Here is a 22,517-nt window from a genome sequence, read left to right as displayed (position 1 = left end):
TTGATAAATAAATATGTAAATGAGAAAGCCTTGCTTTTGGCTTTTCCTTTTTCATATTTGAGTGTTCAACAGCTTGATTGATGAATTTGATCTAGATTGCACCCATTGAATAAATCTAACTAGCTTGACTTTGAAGAGGCTATTTTTACTAAAGGAAACATGAAGAGGCTTCAGTGGGACAGGTCAGTGGCAAAACCAGAGACCTAGTCAGTATTTCCAGCTCTTATACTATCTCTATGTTGCTTTGAACATGATGTGTTAGCATCTTCAGTCCTTGTCCTTGTCTTCATTAGAAAATGCAAATTTTTTGGGGCAGGAAGTTTATTTTTATCTTCTTTTAAAACAGTTTTTTGCATATTGGTCCCCACAGAGTTCACTTCCCTAACCAGCACTCTAATTACAACAGTAATAAACATTCCAGTTAGCTGGAAGGGGATGTCTTGAACCTGCATTCACAAAAATATTTTTACTGCTTAAAGCACACTGACCTTGAACTAAATAAGATAATGCAAATTTCGCTTTTCAGTATTCATATATTTGAGCCAAACCTCCAACTTCATGCTTAATAATCATGAAAATGGAAATCTCTGTGCACATATTTGATTTCTATGCATATATTCTGAATGCATGACTTCCCTGCTTCCAAACTAACATTTTGTATTTTGTTAATGTGCATATAATTTAAGATTTCTGTGAAAGAAATAAGTAGGAATCAGGAGATGATTGGATTATTTTTTTTTTCTCTAAAAGCAAACAACACTGAAACTTGTTAAGTAGTTCCTGTACAGCAGAAGTCCTGTGGAAGCTGAGAAGGAAAAAAGGAAAAGAGGGAGTTGCATCTGTGTAAAAACTGGATAAAAACACCTGTTTGTGTGTAAAATAAAAACATTAGCTATGGAAATATGTTGCTATCAGATAAATTTTCTTTGGCTTGATGTTCGTCTTTTCCTGTGTGCTTTTAGCACTAACAGTCTTGATTGGATTTCCTTGGACTATTTGAGTACATTAACATTACAATTTGCCTATTTGTGATAGTTTTCCAAAAGGTGGCCAATGATCTTAGGATCTATCTGTTTTAGAATTTTATTACTTTCATGGAGAGAGGTAATAGTGAAATTTCTAATGGACACTTATATATGGTCCTTAGATCCTGAAATGCTTGTAAGAAAACAGCCTATCTGAAGGACTGCCTTGTTGTGATCCCATTATTAAAAGTGTTAGAGAGATGCCTCTGCCTGAATTAAGGTGCAAACAAGGGCATATGCTGAAGTGAAAAGTATGGATTTTATTTAACAGTAAATGAGAGAGAGAGAGAAAGAAACAAAAGGAGCAAGGAAAAGGGGGAGAGAAAGAGTGTCAGAGAGACAGGTTGAGTAGAAATGTAGAAATATCACTGCTCTGTGGTTTCCGATCGTCACCTTCTTCTGGTCTTTTTGATAATGAGGATCCCCCAAAAAACAGAGCTCCGTAGATGAATATGTGTTCAGGACAGGTGGGAATGCCCAGGTAGCTGTCCTTGGTTGAGGGCATGGGGAGCAAGTTTGACAACTGATCAGTTTTATCCCTTTACCTCAGGAATGAGTCTGGGGGTGCTTTGGGGTCTTTGATAGCTTATGACACCTCCTCAGCTGCCTCTCATGTGAATGCCCTGTGTATGTGGCCATCCAGGGGTGGGGGGATTTGCAACTGAGCCCAGTTTGTGTAGGGGAGGATGGGAGTTCACTGTCTCTGACCAGAGGTTATGCCACACCCCCAAAACCTCTCCTCCTCCCCACTCGGTTGTGGGGGAGTCCGTGCAAACCTGGTCTCAGCAGATGGGCCTGTGGGCTATGGCCTCCCCCACTCCAAACCTACCCAGAGCTGATTCTCAGGACAGCTGCTGGGTTTGGCTTTCTTGTGGATGCATTATTTTCCCTCAGCCTGGTTTACTTCTCCCTAGACTTGAGATAATTGAACAATTGTGTCAATTGAAGGATAGTAACTCATCTCAAGTTTCCTTAGGTGGTTTAGCTCACAGTCCAAAGTTCCAGTCAGGAGGCATATTCAGGGAGGGGTGGGCTTAGGTAAGTGTAGCTTCTTTATACAGTTTTGCCATAATGGGGGAAAAAGTTCTTCATAACAATGTTTAAGCCTTTAACCATAACATCTAAGTCTTTCACACTACCTCTAAATTATGAATTAATTATTCAAACAATGTAATTCACTTGTTGCATGTTTATAAGAGCTGTCCTACTTTGTAGTAAGATATTTTAAAAGTTTCCAAGTCAGTGTTTGTGGAAATCTGATTTGAGCATAGCAGAAGAATGAAAATAATGAGTGGATCTAAAAACATGTCATTAAGCCTTGGGACATGTAAAAGTTCAAAACCAAAACCAGATCAAAAAATAAATACAAAAATTTTCTGTTGCTCTGTTTTAGAAGTGATACAGTTTCACATCTAGAGAGTTACCTGTTTTCAGCTGAAATAATATATGCAAGGAATGTTCAAAATTACCCAGCCTGTTAAAAAACGCTGGTATGACTACAGGTTTCTTTGAAATTCTTAATGATTTCTTTTGCTAACACTTCAGAATCTGCTGAGGAGTTTTCATTGACTGTGCGTAGTTCTGTGGTATTTGAAATAAATGTGTTTACAACTGGTTAATCTGCACACAGTTTTAATCTTCAATTATGAGGAGTAAATCATGTAATTATAAAAGCTAATATATATAAATTAGTGCAAACTCTTACTGTAATAGAGTTGTACCCTATAGTTTTATGGTGAGTAAACTGAACAGATTCTGAAATGCAAAGGTCTCTAAAACAGCTGGTTTTTTTCACTCTTCATTAAAAAATACAGTTATACATTCTGTTTATACGAAATAATATTTAGACAGGGGACTCTCAAGTTTTTTTAGGAATTTTTATTTTAATTGAGGATAAAAATGTTATATCTTTGAATCTTTAGGTGTGGTAAAGATGTCTAAGATAAATGAGCTCAACTTTTGACTTAGCACCTACATGTTCGCCTCTAAACCGTATCTCCAAATCCACACATTTTTTTAACACTAAATATGTATGATGTCATGGATTGCAAACTATTTGTCAATTATAGGGCTTTCTGATTGTAAAAATCTGTTAACTGTTATTATAAATGTGTATTTTTGCACAGTTGTCTATGAATTGCTGTAAATTGGTGAGTTGCTGCTTGTGAGTTGAGGTGATACTGTGTGTGTTTTGAATGGGTTTCTACATTGTCTAGGAGCACTTATCAGTTAGTGTGAAACAGGTGGTAAGCAAATGTTCCTTTGATCATGTGGGCATATTCAACTGTTCTTTCAATTTTTTTCCAGGATGTTTTGAATTGCTATCGCAACTGTGATGTTCTGTTTTGTTTCCTGAATTTAAAGGTTATCCCACCAAAGGAATGGAAGCCAAGAAAACACTATGATGATATTGAAGATTTGGTGATTCCTGCTCCGATTCAACAGATGGTCACTGGCCAGTCTGGGCTTTTCACACAGTACAACATTCAGAAAAAGCCCATGACAGTGAAGGAGTTCAGGCAGCTAGCCAACAGTGACAAGTACGTACTCTTGTTTAGTAAGACAAATACTTATCTTCACATGTTGTGGTTTCTTTGGATTGTGCAAGACATCCAGTGATCTTTTTAACTTTTTGTCCTGTCTTCCAAGGTATGGAAGGGTACCACAATGTGAATGTTGTTCATGTTTATGTTGTTGAAAGCATCTGATACCATGGCAGCAAGAAAGCATCTGAAAAACCTGAGACATGATGCTTTCTGTCTACCTTTTTGTCTTTATGTTCCAGGAGATGCTTATGTAGAAAATAGTGAAGATGATGCAGACTGTATATCTGAGTTTTAATTTGAGTATGCCTGTTAATGTTTAATTCTCAGATACTGGAATGGCCTATCATCATGTAATTCTGAAAAAAACCCACTATCTTTTATAACCAGTCAAGAAGCTTTTACATGAATGTAAGAGAACTCAGCGGCATCTAGTGAATATCTGTGTTCTGGTTGTGGCAAGATGGATATTATGGGAGGGGAGAAAAAATGTTCATGAAGGGCTAGGCACTGGACTGAAATGTTTCAAATTGGTGAGCATTTCAATAAGAGGGACTTGATAGAAGGAATTATTGCCTGTCATTTTGGCCACATAAAAAGAATATATTTTATTTGAGTATCTTCTCAAAACTGAGTGGAAGTAGTTTCTGGAAGATGAATCAAAGGATCTTAGAAATAAAAGATAGTTGAATGAGGAAAGGTAATACTGCCTTAGTTGGAAGGCAAGTTTCTCTCATGGGTTAATTCAGAAATTAGATGTAACAGTAGAAGCTGTTATCAAGATCAGGAAAAAACTAGGACATGTAAAGCTTTTAAGGAGGCTCCTTATCAAATGTTCCATAGTATCCCTGCCTTCATGATAGTGCAAAACTGACGACCTTTTTTTTCCCAATTAAAAAGAATAGCACATATATTACTTGTGCAACATTGAGTTTAGTGCCCAGTGTTCTTTCTCTGGTAATTGGAAATGGGAACCTATTTTGTACTTCTTGAAACTATTTGTTTAGTATATATTAGAGGTGAGAGTAAATCATAAGACCTATATGATATCTGATGTAATTTTCAATAATACTTTTTCATAGATGTTAAAGTTTACATTTTATTAACCCCTAATAAATTGAGATACACTGATTTCTTAAAATAGTTAATTAATGCAGAAATGCTGGGAAGTTTTTAATATGTGTCATGGTGTTTGTTAAGTTTATTATATTCATCATGGAATATATTTTGGAAGTGTTTCTGATTTCAGTTTTAATTTTTTTACTGATATCAGATGGCAACTTAATTTTATATGCAAATGTAGAACATGGAGAGGACTTCCTGTCTATTACTAGCTGTAGGTCTTTCCAAATATTTGTCACTGCTCTTGAGAAAATGTGTCATATAACCTTCTATGACACTCTTACTTCAGTCTCTATTTCTTTAACTGTTAAGTAGCTGAGAGCCTCTATTCTCCCATAAAAATAATTTTGTTCCTTAATGGAGAAGATTTCTCTGTTAAAGACTTTTTTCTGGAGTATTAGGATGTTATCTGTTTCCTTTGGGTAAGAGAGAAGGGCCATAAACATCTAAATTAAATCGTAGTTGCCTTTAAAATGATTATGTGTACTCAAGTCTAATGCATTTCGTCTCTTATTTGTTTAGACATTTGCAGCTCACCGTTGAACCAAAGTGCTTCTCTATTTGACCTCTGGGAAATAAGAGCGTAGCCACATCCTGTAATCAAGGAGTTCATGTGTGCATGTTACTCAGGGCCAAACAGAAATACAATCTGATTTCTGGAGCTGTCATGAGAAATAATTAAAACAACTCTGTTGCTGAGAATGCTTTAGTTAAGATGTGTTTTGCTAATTTTTTTTTGTCTCTGTTTAGAGTTATTACATAGAGTTATGACATAAAAGTACCTGGTCCCAGTGTTGTATGTTTGGATTTTCTTTCCAGTCGTTCAACTGTAGCACTGTAGAACTGCAGCAGAACTGGCAGTTCTACTGTGAAAGTTTAGTTCTCAGAGTTGTAGTAAAGTGGGAGTAAGTTTTCTTTCTGAAGACCTAAATATGGAAGTGCAGAGGTCTGACAAAGGATCCTGAGGCAAAGCTGTTAGTAGTGTGCTTGTGTTGTGTTCCCACAAGATTTTGAAATTTCTTAAGTATATTTGAGCATGTAAGTGTATATTATGTTCTTATCATTAAGCATGTAAGTGTGGTATCTCGTCCTGTTATAAAGGAGTAAAAATAAAAGTTCCCTTAAATATTTATTTTCTCTGCATCATAGAATTTTTTGTATCAGCTGTTTGAAACAACAGCTTTTCTTGAAAGGTTTTTCTGCAGAAGGAAGAGGAGAAGGAAGTACTGGTTTTGCCTGTGAAGGCTGCATGGCTTAGTTAGTTTACATTGTTTTGAGACAGGCTTGTACAGGACCTATATCTGACTGTTTACGGAGCTGGTAGTGAGGTAGGAAAACAATAAATACTTGTTAATTGTGTGGCTTTTCCATAAGTGTCTTTTTTATGGAAAGGAAATAAAAAGGAGGGGCTCAGCCTAAGGGCAGTCGGTCGATGGGTTGATGTGCTGCTAGAGACTGAAGCAAATGTATGGCTTGGTGGATGACTTCAGTTACTGTAGCTGTCAGGTAGGAGGTTTCCATGATATGGTTAATCATGAAATAAGAATTCAGGACAACTGGTAATTCCTTTGTTTCAAACAGTTTGGCGTAAAGTGACTATCTTGGAGGTTCAGAAGCATAGTCCATTGTAAAGGTGGTTGTTGAAAGATGGTGATGAACCTTTGCCTACCTCTTTCTCTGCAGATACCGCACTCCAAGATATGTAGACTATGAAGATTTGGAGCGTAAATACTGGAAGAACTTGACTTTTGTGGCACCAATTTATGGAGCAGATATCAATGGGAGCATTTATGATGAAGTATGCACAGTTTTTTATGAAGTTTATCCCTTCCAGCCCTCTTTTAAAGGGTACTCTACTTAGAGGATACACTCTTGCTTTGTGACTGAAAATCTGTCTTTCGAAATCTTTGTGTTGCTCACTGTAAAGCCTCCAAGCAAGGTTGAAATTAACTCTACACATCTGCAAGAGTCAGACAATTCTGTCCTTAGACTGTAGAATATTGCTACTCTTCCTGATCATAAGACTCCTCCCTTTCTTCACTTTGAACTCTCCAGAACTTTGAGATTCCTTCCTACTTATTTGTTTATTAACATTTTAGTATGTATGTTTCCTGTGTGTACCTCTGGAAATTTAGAGATACTTTGACTAAGTTTTACTTTAAAATTAAAAGATGTAATACTTTTATTTCTCTCTTTCAATGAGGAATATTGGTAGCTGTACTACATGCTTGGAATGTCTGCAGTTTCCCGGAAATGTACTTACTCATACTGTTTACCTTTCAATTAAACCAGATGAAATTAAAATTTCCTAAGGAAATTAATTTTGCTGGTTACTTGCCAAGATCTCCATAATAAAAGGATAATAAAGGGAATCTTAAAACAGAGCTCATTATCCAAAGAATTACAGAATACCCATTGATATCAATTAGACTATGTAAGTAACTACAGGAACTAGATTTTGAAAGGATTATTTAAGTAATAAGACTAAGAGAAGAAATACTAGCATTTCGGAAAAGATTTAAGGATTTGAAAAATACAGGATGAACTTGTATGAAAAGAAAGTACCGTGTGTGAAGTTCTTGGGTTATTTCATGGTAATTGCCTTCTACAATCATTAAAAAAGTATGATTTTGCTGTGGCAGATAGTCTGAGGCTCTACTAGTGTTTCACAGTTCTTCACGGAAGAAAAATTGAAGACTGTCCAGAGATAAAAACAGCCAATATGGCTGAAGGCAATTCAGTTTTTGCGCTGAGTTATGTGGTCTTTGAAAGATAGCTAAGAATGTCCAGTGGTCTGTTGTTTAGAGAAAGCAAGTTCAAATTCTCTTGTGTGTCCACATAGCTGCTTTAAGAAATCATTTAGAAAATAATTGAAGATTCTAATTTGGGATGTTTCTGTGAAGAGACATTCTAGGTGATGGTTGCTTTGTGAAGACCAACATGAGGCAGAGAAAAACAGTGTCTCAAGAAATAGAAGCTTGCCCTTTTTCTGCTTTGATCTTTGTGTCTTTATTGTTGGCAGATAATGCCTTATGGTATAACTTTTTACAAATGTATGGTTTTTTTCATTGTATTTTCTTTTGTGTTTAGTATCTTAGTTTACTCTTGCCGTGAGCAACATTTCCAAAGAAAAGAGAATGAATGCAATAATGTTCTATTTGAAAATGCTGAGTTTGACCAGAAAATACTGGTCAAAGAGAAGGTCAGAGATTTCCTTCTTAGGGAATTACGCTCTTGGGAAGATGAGGAAGGGAGCTCAGAAAAAAGCGAAGACGAAAGTGAGAAAAGCAGCATTTAGGGATCCTAACTCAGATGTTAGGTAGGAAACAAAGCACTGAAAGTTGCAGTGACTGGGGAAGAAAGCAATAAAAGGTAGAATAAAGAAACCTTGATGCCTATAATACAATAGGTATCATTTAAAAGCAAGTAACAAAGGAGAAATGTTAGTGAAAGGAATTGGCATTAAGGAATGTGAACAGATTGAGCACTTAATGTGACAGCCAGGTGCTGGTGTACAACCCACTTGGTGTATAGAGGAAAAGAAGAAATATATTCTGGTACCGAAGTGTTGGTGAGAAGGTTGTGATGCCACTGATCAAAATGTTGTCTCTCAGAGTAATTTAGTTAGCTGCAGTTAATTTCTGGCCAGCAGATGGTGTACTTGCACAACTAATATTTTTCATGTCTTATTGCTTTATTGGGCTAAGAAAGGATCTTTTTGATTTTGTTTGAAATTGGAGGTTGTTCTCATGTCTTCATTCAGTTTTATTCAGGACTGTGAGTATTTGAGGAAAGGAGATGAATACAAATCACTGACGTTTTGGGCAGCATTCAGGAGAAAGGATATGGTGGGATTAATTTGTCATGGAGGCCTATTTGCATGAAACAAAACAAATGCTTACTTTTTACAAAATACTGTTGTAGAAAACAGTTTGTTATATATGTAACATTTGACATAAATATCTGACAGAATTCCAGGTAAAAAGCCACTTGAAACTTAAGGAAAATGTGACTTAGATGTGTATGTGGGCCATCAAAATTAGTGAGAGGTACTGCTGTGCTGTAAGTCTGTTCTTCAGTTTAACAGTTTACCAATTGTATTTTCTTTTCTACTTGGTGACTGTGAATTTTATATTGAGACATTTATATCTGAAGCATGATGAAGCCTTAATTTTTACTATTTAGATAATTTAAGAAACATTGTTATTTGTGGAATCCAACACCTCCTGGCATTGTGCCAGAGAGATTATAGCTCTTGTAGTATTTCATTTTTTAGACCAGAGGATGATAGGTTCTGAAGGGTTTGGAAGAGGGGGCAAAATTTTCTAAAGGCTGTGTTACATGGAACAGAAAAAGACCCCACAAAACAAACAAAATTAAAAACTCCGATGAAAACAAAGAAATAAAGAAACAAAGCTAAAAGTGCATGCTTTGAAGTCTGACAACTACCATTAATTGTTCACGTTTACCATGTAGTGTTTGGATTATTCCAGAATTTGTTATCTCAGATTAAGTCTTTACAAATAAGCAAATAATCTGTGACTTGTTATAGAGTGTTCTGTGCTGTCTGTAGAGCTTTATGGAAAATAAATTCCATATAGTTGAAGGTTTGCTGGAAGTATTATTCTGTGTTATTTTCGTTATAATTGTTGTTACATTTAATGGCAGTGCTTTCTAGGAGAATGACTATGTAGGTGACTCAAATAAAGCTATGATCTCTTCATGGACTGATCTAGCTACTTGGAAGGGGGACAATCTTCCTGGTTTCCAAAGAAGTTCCAAAGAAAAGTGACTGATTTAAAGTTTATAATGAGTCATAAAACTCATCTGACTTCAGTGCTGACAATGGCATGTGCTATTCTGCAGAGAAAAGCCAAGTTTGGAAGAGGCACATATAAATATTGTTTTGTGTCCTCTCTCACCACTCTCCTTAGCTGCTGTCTGGAAGATACCACTTTACTTCCATTTTTCTCCTCTTAGTTTTATTTCTCCTGGTAAAACAATTCCTAATGCCTACATTCTCCAGTGTATAAGGTGTGGGCACCATACGTGGTATATGAGTGCACCCTCAGTCGGTTTGCAGGCAAGCTGGGTGGGATGTTGCTCTGCTGGAGGGTAGGAAGGCTCTGCAGAGGGATCTGGATAGGATGGATCTGTGGGCTAAGGACAGCTGCATGAGGCTCAATAAGGCCAAAGGGCTGGGTCCTCCCGTTGGGTCGCAACAACCCCAGGCAGCGCCACAGGCTGGGGCAGAGTGGCTGCAAAGCTGCCCACAGGAAAAGGACCTGGGGGTGCTGGTGCCAGCAGCTGAACATGAGCCAGGGTGTGCCCAGGTGGCCAAGAAGGCCAATGCCATCCTGGCCTGGATCAGCAACAGTGTGGCCAGCAGGACCAGGAAAGTGATTCTTCTTCCCCTGTAGTCGGCAGTGGTTAGGCCGCACCTTGAATACTGTGTCCAGTTCTGTTCCTCATAGTTTAGGAAGGATTTTGAGATGCTGGAGTGTGTCCAGAGAAGGGCAATGGAGCTGGTGAAGAATCTGGAGTACAAGTCCTATGAGGAGCAGCTGAGCCAGCTGAGGGTGTTTAGCCTGGAGAAAATGAGGCTCAGGATGGGACCTTACCACTCTACAACTGCCGGAAAGGAAGGTGTAGCCAGGTGGGGGTTGGTCTCCTCTCCCAGGAAGCAAACAACAGGAGTAACGGAAACTGCCTCAAGTTGTGCCAGTGGGGAGGTTTACTTTGGATTTTAGGAAGCTCATTTTCATGGAAAGCGAGCAGTACCAATCACTGGGGCAGGCTTGCCCAGGGAAGTAGCTGTGTCACCATCCCTTAGCGTATTTAAAAGACCTGTAGGTATGGCGCTTGGGAACATGGTTTAGTCTTGGCAGAGCTGAGTTGATGATGGTTTTTGATGATCTTAAAGGTCTTTTCCAACCTATATTATTCAATTTGTTCTATAATGTCCTTTTTCTGTGATCTACTCATAGTTGAGATCAATGTGAGCAGTAATTTAGGTTCTAGTGTGATTTCCAAAGAATCTGCTTGCCCACTCTTCAAAAGGGTGCTTAAAAAGTAGTGTTTATATCCTTGAAAATGCTGAGAACTAAAAACAATCCAATGAGGGAGATTGTTTGTATTTCCTAATCTGTGTGTTTATGGTGTAGAGATTTTGTTCGTAGCATTTTTCTTCCTCTGTTTTAATGACTTGCAAGGCGCAGTAAAAGCCTGGCAGTAGCTTTATTATATTCATTGATGTGAGTGAATGATTACGTGGAGAGAGGAGTGGGTTACAAAGCACAAGTTTTTCTGTAACGTTTGTCCTATTCCTTTCCACTCTGTCTCTTAATTAGGTTTTTTTACACTTTATTATTTGAGTTGTTACAGTCAGTCATTAAGGGCTCTTCAATCTTACTTATACAACTGATGTGTTGTCTGCCAGATTAATATTGAAATGAAGCTGTGAGATAATCAAAGGAAAAATTAAACACTGAAAAAGGATTGTGTGTAATAATGTATACATAGAGAAATGTTCATCACAGTGTTGACTGGTTTAAGTAAACTGAAAAGAATAGCATCCTGTCACTTTTGTAAGTACTTCAAAAAAATTTAATAAAAAATTGTTGCACTTGAAGCCTATTTTATTCTTACATGCAAAGAGGTCTCTGCTTTCAACTCAGAACTTCACTTTTTACCAGTGTGCTGAGATTCACGTTATTCTTTGTGTCTTTGGGAAAACATGGGTCAGCTCCTTCCAAAGTGTGCAAACGTTCAGATGAGAAATGGTTGTCAAGTGTCCCACTTTGTCTCCACATTGCATTAAAAGCAGATGCAAAGGCTGTTAAGAGTAATAAAAACTCTTGATAGTAATTTACAGCAAGTTTGAATCACCTTCAAAATGACTGAAGATTGGAGTAGTGGTTTTCTATATAAACTGCTAGGTACCTTATAGTATTTCTCTTAAGGAAATACCAGGTAAGTGTAATGTGCATAGCAATGACCATAACTGGTAAGGTGTTTCAAGCCTGTCTGTAATCTTACAGAAGGAAAACAGCTGAAAAGTAACATTTTTCTAGTTATTGGATTGTGTGGTACAGTTGTCAATGATGACAGGTTTTCTTTAAAGAATTTACCATCAGAAATGTGGATAAATTAGAAATAGTATCTTGACATATTCCTTTGAAATTATTCTAATATTCTGATAGTATTGTGATATTCTGAGGAGAGTAAATATTTTGTATTTTCCTAATATTGAATGGATGATAATATCTAAATGTATTTGTAAGAAGCTACCAGTTATGTGTTATGCTCAAGTAATATATGTAGTGCTGTTCCAAAAATTATTAAATATGGCATAACCTGCAAAAATATACTTTGTATACATAAAGCATAAAGTAAAAATATAAAGTAACACCTTTAATAATAATTTGTAACAATAAGTGGTAACAATCTAGGCATAAATATGAAATTGATTTTTTGTTTTAAGTCTAAGGAAATTAGGAGGAGTTGAAATGAATCAGTGTGATTTTAGTGTTTTGGCCAGTTTCAGTGAACATTTCCGTTTGAGCTAAGAATACTTCTCCAAAACAGCCTTTAGGAAAAGGAAATAGCTCATTCATCTTGAGTGTAGAAGTTGTGGATTGTTTATTTGTTATGTTTGGTATTTTGAAGCAATTATTTTTTCTAGGATTGGTCCCCATGGTAGGATTTGCTTTTGTTTGATGACTAGTTGTGATGTGACTTAACAGAGTGTGCAAAGATGAGATGTGTTGTTAAAAAAAAGATATTCTCTTAGCTATTACTTAATTCTTAGTAGAAGACTAAGATTTCAGAACGTTAGGGTTGCTAGAAGCTTATATGGGTGAAAGGTTGCTGTGGGATGAATAATGGGTAAAAAAGCCCATGGAATAGAAAAAGATAACACATCTGTCTGAAGAAACCTTCAAGTGTAAATTGCTGCAATACTGGCACTGTTTGGCCACTGTCATAGTAGCTGCCTAGATTGATTGATGAGCAGGTGATTTTTACAAGTATTTATTGCTTTCTTCTAATCCTGTACATGTGTTTGTGCTTGAATCATTGGTCTTAGTTTGCTATATTAATTTGTTTCTCCAAATGAAATGCAAAATTTGTAAACAGATACAAATTTAATGTGATTTAAAAAAATAAAATCTGTAAATTAGTTTGAGGACTTATTACCTAAAAACTATTTCTTCAAATTTTTTATTTTACAGGTGTATTAAGTTGCTGCTGCCACTTTTTATATTTGAAAGGTGCAGATTTTACCAGCATCTATTGTTTGAGTTCAGATTGGTGTTGTTTTCTTTTATTAGGATATTAATTTTATTTTTTTTTACTTTTAAAATTTCAAGTGCTTTTGTTTCACAAATGCATCAAACCCAGGACTTCCATTTTAAAAGAAGAAAAAAATGCTGTCTGAAATAAAATCATTCTATAAACATCCTTTACTCCTTTGTAAAATTCCAAATAACTCAGTATTTCTTAATAAGTGGAACAGTCAAAGCAGGCTGTTAGAAGTGCTTGTTCCATGAGAAGTCTGAACTTCACATAGACATTACCTTCTTGTCCATCAATTCTAGCTGCTTCATATATATCATGCTTGACATAAAAATGTCAAAAAACAAATGAAACAAAAACTGAGAGTATTAAATTTTCATTGCTTCTTGCTTTAACCTGTATTCTTAGTATTCCAGCTGTCCAGCTATTAAGTATCATCATGTTACTTAGTCTTAATCAGCTGCATCAGGACTGCAGTCTGCCATCAGTTTGTCCCCCAGTGAGTAAGATTACCAGAACTGTAGGTTCAGGGAGGGTGTAGGACAGAGCACTGCATGGTTAAGTGTGCTTAGAGGCTGTCTTCCCAATAAAACTTGGCTGAATTGAGTTTTTAATAGTTTTGAGTATATTTCTTGGTTTTCTGACTGCTTGAGCACCATCTAATGTCTTCCCCGGAGGCGTTAATAATTGCTCTTATAGTGAAGTCTAATTTTTTTCTCTTCAATTTTGTAGCTTTGATCTTGGTTATACTGTCTCTTACATGCCGTATTACCTGAAATTAGAGCTGCACTTTGCAGTTGAATCTGAAGTACAACAAAAACTAGATGTATTGCTTTCTGAATGACTTTTAATACACAAATTTTATGGGCAATAGCACAAGGAAACAGCTTAACTCCCATTAAATCAATAGATTTCTTCCGTGGTATATTTCTTATGTAGTACATCATTATGATTAGAAATACAGGTGAAGTGAAGTAATCATTTTAGTTGTTGTACTTTTCAGAGAAATGGTCAATGTATGCATGTAAAAAATTTTTAAACAGTTTTTTCATACTATTTGGTATTACTTTGTAAGTAATAAAAAAGCTTAGATAGGCCCAGTGAAACTTTGTGACTTCCAGCTGTCAACTCATCAAAGGTTTTGTCTGCAGCTATTATTTCTATTTTTTTGTGTACCTTTTTGTATATAGTATGGTCTATGATGGTTCAATCCATGTTAGATTTGATGTAGAAGTGTAAACCAGATAGGACATTGCTATGTTCTCTGCTCTGAACATCTCAGACTTACCTAATACTAAGGTCAAGAGAATTTTTCCTCAAGTAACTTCAACTGTCTTCTGAAGTGTTTACAAATATGTATGGACATATTGAAAAACTAGATCAAGTGTGTATCTTTTGACTGGGACTGTTATATAAAATTGCATTGCTTTATGAGCTTAGTAATATATTTATTATGTGTCTCTTTCAGGGTATTGAGGAATGGAATATTGCCCATCTTAATACAATATTGGATGTTGTAGGAGAAGAGTGTGGAATTTCTATTGAAGGTGTAAATACACCATATCTCTATTTTGGCATGTGGAAAACAACATTTGCATGGCACACCGAAGACATGGATCTCTACAGTATTAATTATCTCCATTTCGGGGAGCCAAAGTCATGGCAAGTTAATTTTTTCTTTTTTAGATGATATCTTTATTTCAGCTGACTAAACTGAGCAGATGGGTTGCAATTGCTTCACAATGGTAAACTACTAAAAAGCTAAGATAGTAGTTTGGTGAGGGGTTTTTTTTAAACTCAGACTGCTATGAAATCACACCAATGTATTCTTTGATATTAAAGGAAAAATAAGTATCTAAGACTTACTCGAGTTCAACAGAAAAATATTTGAAAGATACAATATGAACAGTTTGATGTGTTGGGAACCCCAAGACTATTGGAGGAACTTAGGAAAGAGCTCTTTGAAATCAGTTTCTTTGGTTCTGTTGCCCTTTGGGACTACCTACCATATTTTGTATGTAACATGCATTTAATTTCTTCTTTGAATCAGAGTCATATTCTCTACTGTTAACTCAGCTGGACCAGTGGGAGGTAAGATTCAGGGCTAAAGGTACTTCCTGTATATGAAACTTCTACTATCCTTTCTCCGTAATCTTAGATTTTTCGTTGAACAGCCTTAATAAACAAGTTGGTTTAAAACATTGTGATATACATGTATCCCAAGTATATAAGACAAATATATTCCTTTTGATCATAAATTTTTTTTTTTTTCAAAATACCTGTGAAGAGAATGTAAAATCATTAGAAAGATATGCAAAAGATAAGTTATGCATAGTTCAATTCTGGCAGTTTCTAGTCGTCCAGACTTGGACAGAAAATGTGTAGCTCGTAATTCCATAAAACATCATTGTTTTTTTATTACCCATACAAAATTCAGATACTGATCATATATTTATACTGTGAGTGTGGTAAATTAGTCAGATGCTCACTCTTCGGTCACTGCTTTATATTTACCTGCTTTGCTTATGTAGTGGATCTCCTGAGTTATGGCAGAGAAGGTGAGTACCACCTATTGTAGTAATGCGCATCCATGTTTGAAATTGATAAATTAAATACATAGATATGTGAGATTTCTGCTTTGATAGAATTAAATGTATGGAAAGTCTTGTTAACCATAACATCAATATCTTTTAAAAAAATGGATGTAAAGATAGATGATTCCAAAATGTTCCAAGATGATAGGACAAATGTAAGTAATAGGATGTTTCTTGCTTCTTAGGAATTTAAAAAGTGCTATTTGAAGAAAAACTCACTGCATATTGTGACATTCCAAGTAGTAGAGACATTTACTTAAACTCTGAATGGGAAGACACAATGGGAAGAAGCTAGGAAAGCTTCTTTAAGTATTTTTGAAGGAGTTATGAGTTGATAACAGGATAAATGCTTGTCTGGTTTACAGATACTTGTTTATGCTTCTAATGAACAAAATCATTAAACATTGTCCTCTTGATATTTTGGAGAAATAGTGGTGGATATGAATACATTTTCTGCACCACGTTGGCCCATATTTTTAAGAAATGTAGCATTATTAAAAAGTTGAGTGAGATTTATTTGGTGTTACACATGTGCCTTTTAATGGAAGAATGCTGCAATAATTTATGCTAAAGCTGTTCATTTATAAGTAAGATGTGTTATGTGTTAATGTGATATTAGTATGATATTCAAGAAAGTGGGGCAGGAGCTCAGTCTTATGATACAGATAGTAAAGATCTTCTCTGCTCTTAAATTTAACTGATTTGACAAAGCATCCTTTGTGAAACCAAATAACCTGACATATACAGTAGCAATACATGTTGTCGGGTTTTACTGGGTGTACATGTGGTTCTTCAAGAGACGTGTTGGTCTTACAGAGAACTAACATGGAGCATATTTTCTCTGAATTGTGAAAGGACAGCCACTACCATCTGAGAGCCACAGCTGAGTCTAACTGCTGTAGCAGTCTTTATAAAAGAATTTGAAGCCTTCTGCAGTGTTTAGGCATAGGTTAACTTGCACTATTTCTTACACTCTGCACTTTTACTTTCAAGACTTATGTGGAGAAGTTAGTTCTATACTGTGTATACTGATTCCTTCATTGACTGCCTCATATGAAACACGGGGAAAAAGTGTGTCTGCTAGCTTATGAAATCAGGTTTACATCTGTTTAGATGTTTATGTATACATTTGTGTAATACATATGTTCATTTTATAGATTTTTCTTTGTCTTGCAAAAATATAGAAGAAATACTGATAAAGAGGAAATATTTTGAAGGAGAAGAAGGAACTTGAACTTAGAAGCTCTGAAATAGAATAATATAAAGGGCAGAAGAGATTGGGGTATGTTGGAGAAAGATATTTCTGGAGGGAGACTTAAAATTACTTGCTATTAGGCAAGAATTTTTACTGCAATTTTCTCTTTGCATTCTGAGGGGGAAGGTGCCTTGAAGATCGTACCTCGTTTTACATCACAATTTCTTAGAAAAAGTCTTACTAACAAGAGAAAGCATTGGTGTGACTGATGGTGTGGCTTATTAATTGTTATCTCTTGATATTGACATATTTTGTAATGGTATTTTAAACTGCTTACTAACATTAAAAATTTCTTCACTCTTGAATTCGTTGTTAAATATTTTCTTCTATTGTATTTATTATTTCGGGGTATAGGTCTTGACTAAAGATAATTAATTTTTGTTTTGTGTTATTTGAGGAATTTTGTCATGTTAAACTATTAAAGTGCTCTTGGAAATTAACGCTTAGCATAGACCAGACTTTTGTTACTAGTAGAAATGTTGCACTATTAATATATGTACTATATCCTTGGGTACAATATGGATAATGCTTCAATTTACATTATAAATTTATAAATTAAAAAAAATCTGAATAAGATATTCACATTTTTTGAAAATAATTCTGGATTTCTTAAATATCTGAAACGAAGGCTTACACTTTGTTATGATTACCTGACTTGTGAAAAACAGTGATGTTGAATTCTTTTAAATATTGAGATGATATAAATCTTCTTGAGGAAGAATAGTAAAGAATATGTGGAAATATTTCTTAGGCAGGGTGAAAGTAATTATTTTCATGGCACTGTGGGTATTTAAAATATAATAATAATAGCACAAATTTTTTTTATAATTTATTTTGAAGAAGAAGAGGTGTGTAGAGAATATATTACTTTACTTTAGAAAGTAGTATTTTAAAATATTGTGCTCATTTTGTTCACGTTTTATATCTAATGGTGGAGGCCTGAATTCTTTTTTGCACGAAGAACTAGGTTTTTACTTTTCCCTGGAAAGGGTCACAGTGAAAACTTACAGTATGATACAAACAATAATTTAAATATCAATTTGTATGTTTTCTGTGACATTCCATCTGGTCTTTGCTTCCTAGCTTTTCTGAAGACTGAAAATGACAAGACACAATACATTATGTTAAAAAACTCTCCTGTTTAGTAATGTCTTTCATAAATCACGAAATGCCTTGCAGGGTTGGTGAGTCATAAAGTAAACAGGAATAAATACTACAGAAAGAGGTGATGGTTCCATCTTTGTGACAATGTCAATAAAAAGAGACCAGGTTGTTGAAGAGAAAATGCTTAGACAGCCAAAATTAGATGGATTAGGAGAGTGAGACTGGACCTGACAGTTTATTTAGGTTGTAAGAGGGAATAAATCTATCGTGACATTCAAAATAAAGCAGGGATTTAGGTTCAGGAATTCTGTTCATGATTCCAGTGGAATCTGATCTCTAGGTTGTCTAAAATTTATACTATGAGCAACGTTACTGTTAACTCTTGATTGCCATAACTAGAATCTGTTTTTATGGATTTGCTAGTGTAGAATGTGTACCAACACTTTTTCACCTTGCATAATGAGGTGGTAAAATCAGGAAAGATACATAGTTATTACACAGTAGAGGTTGTGGAAGTCTTTAAAAGATTTCTTGTGAAGGCTTCCAGATTGTGAATCTCAATAGCTGGGGAAATAGTAATGGGGTTATGATGGGATAAAAATGGATGGTGTTCTGATATTAGTATTAGACAAAATCATAGACGAAAAATGTGAAGAAGGAAAAGCAGACTGATGGTCATGCATCATCTGATGCATGATTTAAGAACAGATACGGCAGTAAGGTAAATGGATTTAGAAAGACTCAGCTAGGTCTTACAGGGCCTTCTGGGGAAGGATTAATAGAACTTTCTGTGTGATCAGCAGCTGACAAAAACTAGTCAAAATCTGGCCAGGTGATGCAAAGTTCAGCATAAGAGGAAGAATCTTGGTAGCTTTGCAAAAGTTGCATACCATTGACAGAATGGACGTGTTTCCTAGTTAGGGTTTATGTCTAGGAAACAAAACAGACGCAGAAAACTACAGAGAAGTCAAACCTGTATGACAGAAATGGGAATAATGTGTAAAGCTACAGTGGTTAGTCAGACATCTTGCTGAAAACTGTCATAAAAATTAGAAATATTATGAGTCACAGAGATGACTGTAATCAAATAGGGATTCTGGTTGTAAAAAAGTATCTATAATCAAATAATATAGTGGTTTGTCAGTAGCCCAGATGGGTTATTGTGCTTGAAACAGAGCAATCATTTGATAGTTTCAATGTTCTTCACAAAGTGGCAGAACTTTACACAGGGATTAGAAGAAAAGGAGAAGTTTTGATTGTCTTGTTTTTCCTTTGTGGAAAAGGATTGTGTTTCTTAAAATATTTAGATTGAATAGGAAAATTTTTAGGTACCAACAGACTTTCAAATTTCCCCCTCTCAAAACAAAAAATGTGTTAGCTTCCTAAATTAAGTTTATGAAATTTAAATTTGCTTGTATTTTGAAAAGGTATTTATCAGGTTTATGTATAATAAATATGAACCACCTAAATAGAGTACGTCAGTTGCTAGTAAAAGGGTCATGTGATTCTGAGCTCAATGCCTGGAGTTAGATAGCATTATTTTGATACAATGTGAATGTTGCAAGTTGTCGCCAATTATAAAACCAATGAATATGGTTAATTTTGAAAAAAACTAATGATGTTTAGTTGTAAAAACACTTCATGGGTTTGCAGCTTTTGAATTTTAAAAATACCAATCTGCAGGAAAAAATGTCAGCTGTTTTTACCTTGTCTGTATATATAACATGGGATTTAGAGAAGTAGTTTGATTAAGTATTTAGCATCACACTAAATTTGCTTGCAACTGATGCTGTTAACCATTATCTGTGCATACACGTGGCATTGGAAGAATGGAACTCAAATTGTTTCACATTCTGTTTCTGGTCACTTGATGTTAACTCCGGCGAGGGAAGACATGCAGACAATCAGTGTGATTGATAATGCAAGCTTCAGTTTATTGAAATTCAGGCTTTGCTTTTATACACTCAAATATGCATACTTGTCACTTCTCTATTGACGCTGGGTAAAAAGCTACATTTTACACGTATTGCTAATGTTGCGATTTGGGAAATCAGGGTTCTTCCTCATCTCTCATGGTCAGTACATCTTGTCAGCATGTCCTGTTGTTTATCTGTAACAGGATTGTCAAGAACACTGTGTTTGTGTCCCTGCCTTCTTTCTTTATTCTCATGATTTCTGTTCTCACGATTTCCTTTTTTTGCAGTTAGCAAGAGGCCTGCTTATGTCAAGCTAAAAAGGTGTTTGCTTGTACAGCTCTTCCAGGGACCCGTGTCCCTGATCCTCTAACCATTCCTCAACAATTCCCCCTTTTTCTTTTTGTACAAGCAATAACACCTGGTTAGTCACAGATGTAGTATATCATTCTTTGGAAGCATTGGCACAGGCAAGGTAAGCACACTATTATGAATAATATTAGTAGTCCTACGGTGATGAAGTGTTGTACCAGTGAAACTAACCATGGCCCTAAGCCCAGGGATTTCAACCATCCCTCTAAGCCAAAACTGTCTTCTTTTTGCAATTGTGTGGTTAATTGATGCAATTCATTTTATCTGCCTGTGAATCGATTGGGAGTGGTCGGATAAATTCATACAGCACATTCCTTCAAAATCTTCACAACCATGTCCTTGGGCTAGTAACAGAAAATGATGCCCATATAAACTTGCTGCAAGTGTCTATGGTGACATGCATGTACTTCAGTCTGCCAAATTCGGGACCATGGGTCACATCCATTTGCCATATTTCGTTCGGGCCTAAGCCTCAGGGATTAACCCCAATACCGAGGCCCGGACCATGATGGCTACGTGTAGGACATGCCCGTATTATTCTCTTAGCTTCCTCCATAGTAACATCAAACTGTCTATGAAGGCCTCTGGCATTCTGGTGGAATGTGCTATGGGCTTCTTGTGCCTTTGCAAACTCACTCAGTGGTACTGTCATTGAGACTAACTGATCTGCATAAGCATTTCCTTTGCCCAGGTCCTCTGTCCATTTGTGACTCCTGATGTGTATTATAGCATAGGCACACGTTCTCTGACCAATGGCTGATTGGAGCTGACGCAGCAGCTCAAATAAGCGCTTGTTGCTTATGTCCCTTATCCTAGCATCCTCTGTTTGTTCTACGATGCCAGCAACGTGTAAAGAGTCTGACACTACATTGAGCTTAACAGTCAACCACCGCTTAAATGCCCAGACCACTGCAGCTAATTCAAGGGTCTGCAAAGAGTCTCCAGGTTCAGCCTCTAGTATCTGATGACACCATTGACCTTGAACTTGCCACGTCGCAGCTGCTCGCCGAGACTTCTTTCCGGTGTTGGTGAACACTGTTAATGCTCCTTGTAGTGGTTGTTTACTTCTTTTAGGGATCTGAATCCATGTATGCTGAGCCATCCATTTCAGTACAGGGGCTTTAAGCGGCTGTACTTCAATTTGCTGGGCATTGCTTAGCAGGCTGATTTGTAGAGCTTGAGAGTGTTGCAAGTACCAATCGAGCTCATCTCGTTTCATTGGCAAATAAATCGTTCCTGGCTCTTGTCCAGTGACTTGTATTATGTGGTTGCGGCCTTTCTGTACTAATTCTGCTACATTGTCGATTTTTTATTGCAATGTTATTTTGGGCTGTAGGCTTGTAAACATCCATTCCAGGACCCTAACTTGCTCCCCCTTTTTCTTTTTGCACTGAGTCAGTGCACCGATAAGTTGACTCTCTCTGTGGAGGACCGTAAAATTGACTGGGAGATCAGCATCCATATGATCAACTGCTCTATTTGCAATAACAGTACTGATATGCTGGATAGTATCAATTTGTTCTGATGTGGGCTGAACTGGCAAAGAGGGATCAGTCCCTCTCAGCAGAGGTCTCAGTATCTCTAGGTCTTCATTACTGATGCCTACGACTGGCCGTAACCACTGCAAGTCACCCGTGAGTTTTGTGCATCTTGCAGGGTCTTAATATTAGTTTGAATTGTTAATTTTTGTGGCTTGATTTGTGCTTCGGTAATGCTCCACCCTAAATACTTCCAAAGAGGTGTACGCTGAACTTTTTCTGGTGCAACAATCAAGCCATACTGTTTTAGCTGATTAGTAAGCAAAAGTTCGTGTTGGGGGGTAATTGGGTCTGGCTGAGTGACAAGGATGTCATCCATGTAATGATAAATAATAGTTTTTGGCCACTGTGTCCGAACTGGCTTTAATGCAGCATCAACATACATTTGACATGAGGTGGGGCTGTTTTTCATCCCTTGTGGAAGCACTGTCCACTCATATCGAGACGCAGGTCCTTCCCTGTTTATAGCAGGGAGGCTGAAGGCAAAACGAGGCATGTCATTAGGATACAACGGCAAAGTAAAAAAGCAGTCTTTTAAATCTACTATTAACAAATGCCAGTTCTCGGGCACAACTGCGGGGTTGGGAAGACCAGGTTGCAGGGCTCCCATGGCTTGCATTTGAGCATTAATGGCACGCAAATCATGCAATAATCGATACTTTCCTGATTTCTTTTTGATCACATTGATAGGAGTATTCCATGGACTCGTAGATGGTTGCAAATGTCCTTGGCTTAGTTGTTCATGCACTAATGCAT

The 22,517-nt window shown here is 36.4% G+C and overlaps 1 protein-coding gene across 1 annotated transcript in view; it reads left to right on the top strand.

Annotated features, from left to right (window-relative positions):
- KDM4C (lysine demethylase 4C) overlaps positions 1-22,517 on the top strand; it is a 251,839-nt gene that overhangs the window by 15,262 nt on the left and 214,060 nt on the right. The window contains exons 3-5 of the mRNA XM_039567580.1: positions 3,390-3,565; positions 6,374-6,488; positions 14,454-14,647. Of these exons, the coding sequence (XP_039423514.1) occupies positions 3,390-3,565; positions 6,374-6,488; positions 14,454-14,647 (485 nt within the window). The remainder of the gene's footprint in view (positions 1-3,389; positions 3,566-6,373; positions 6,489-14,453; positions 14,648-22,517) is intronic.

Source organism: Corvus cornix, chromosome Z, assembly GCF_000738735.6.
Source record: "Corvus cornix cornix isolate S_Up_H32 chromosome Z, ASM73873v5, whole genome shotgun sequence".
In the NCBI taxonomy this organism is placed as follows: Eukaryota; Metazoa; Chordata; class Aves; order Passeriformes; family Corvidae; genus Corvus; species Corvus cornix.
This window is presented reverse-complemented; position numbering and strand designations above follow the sequence as displayed.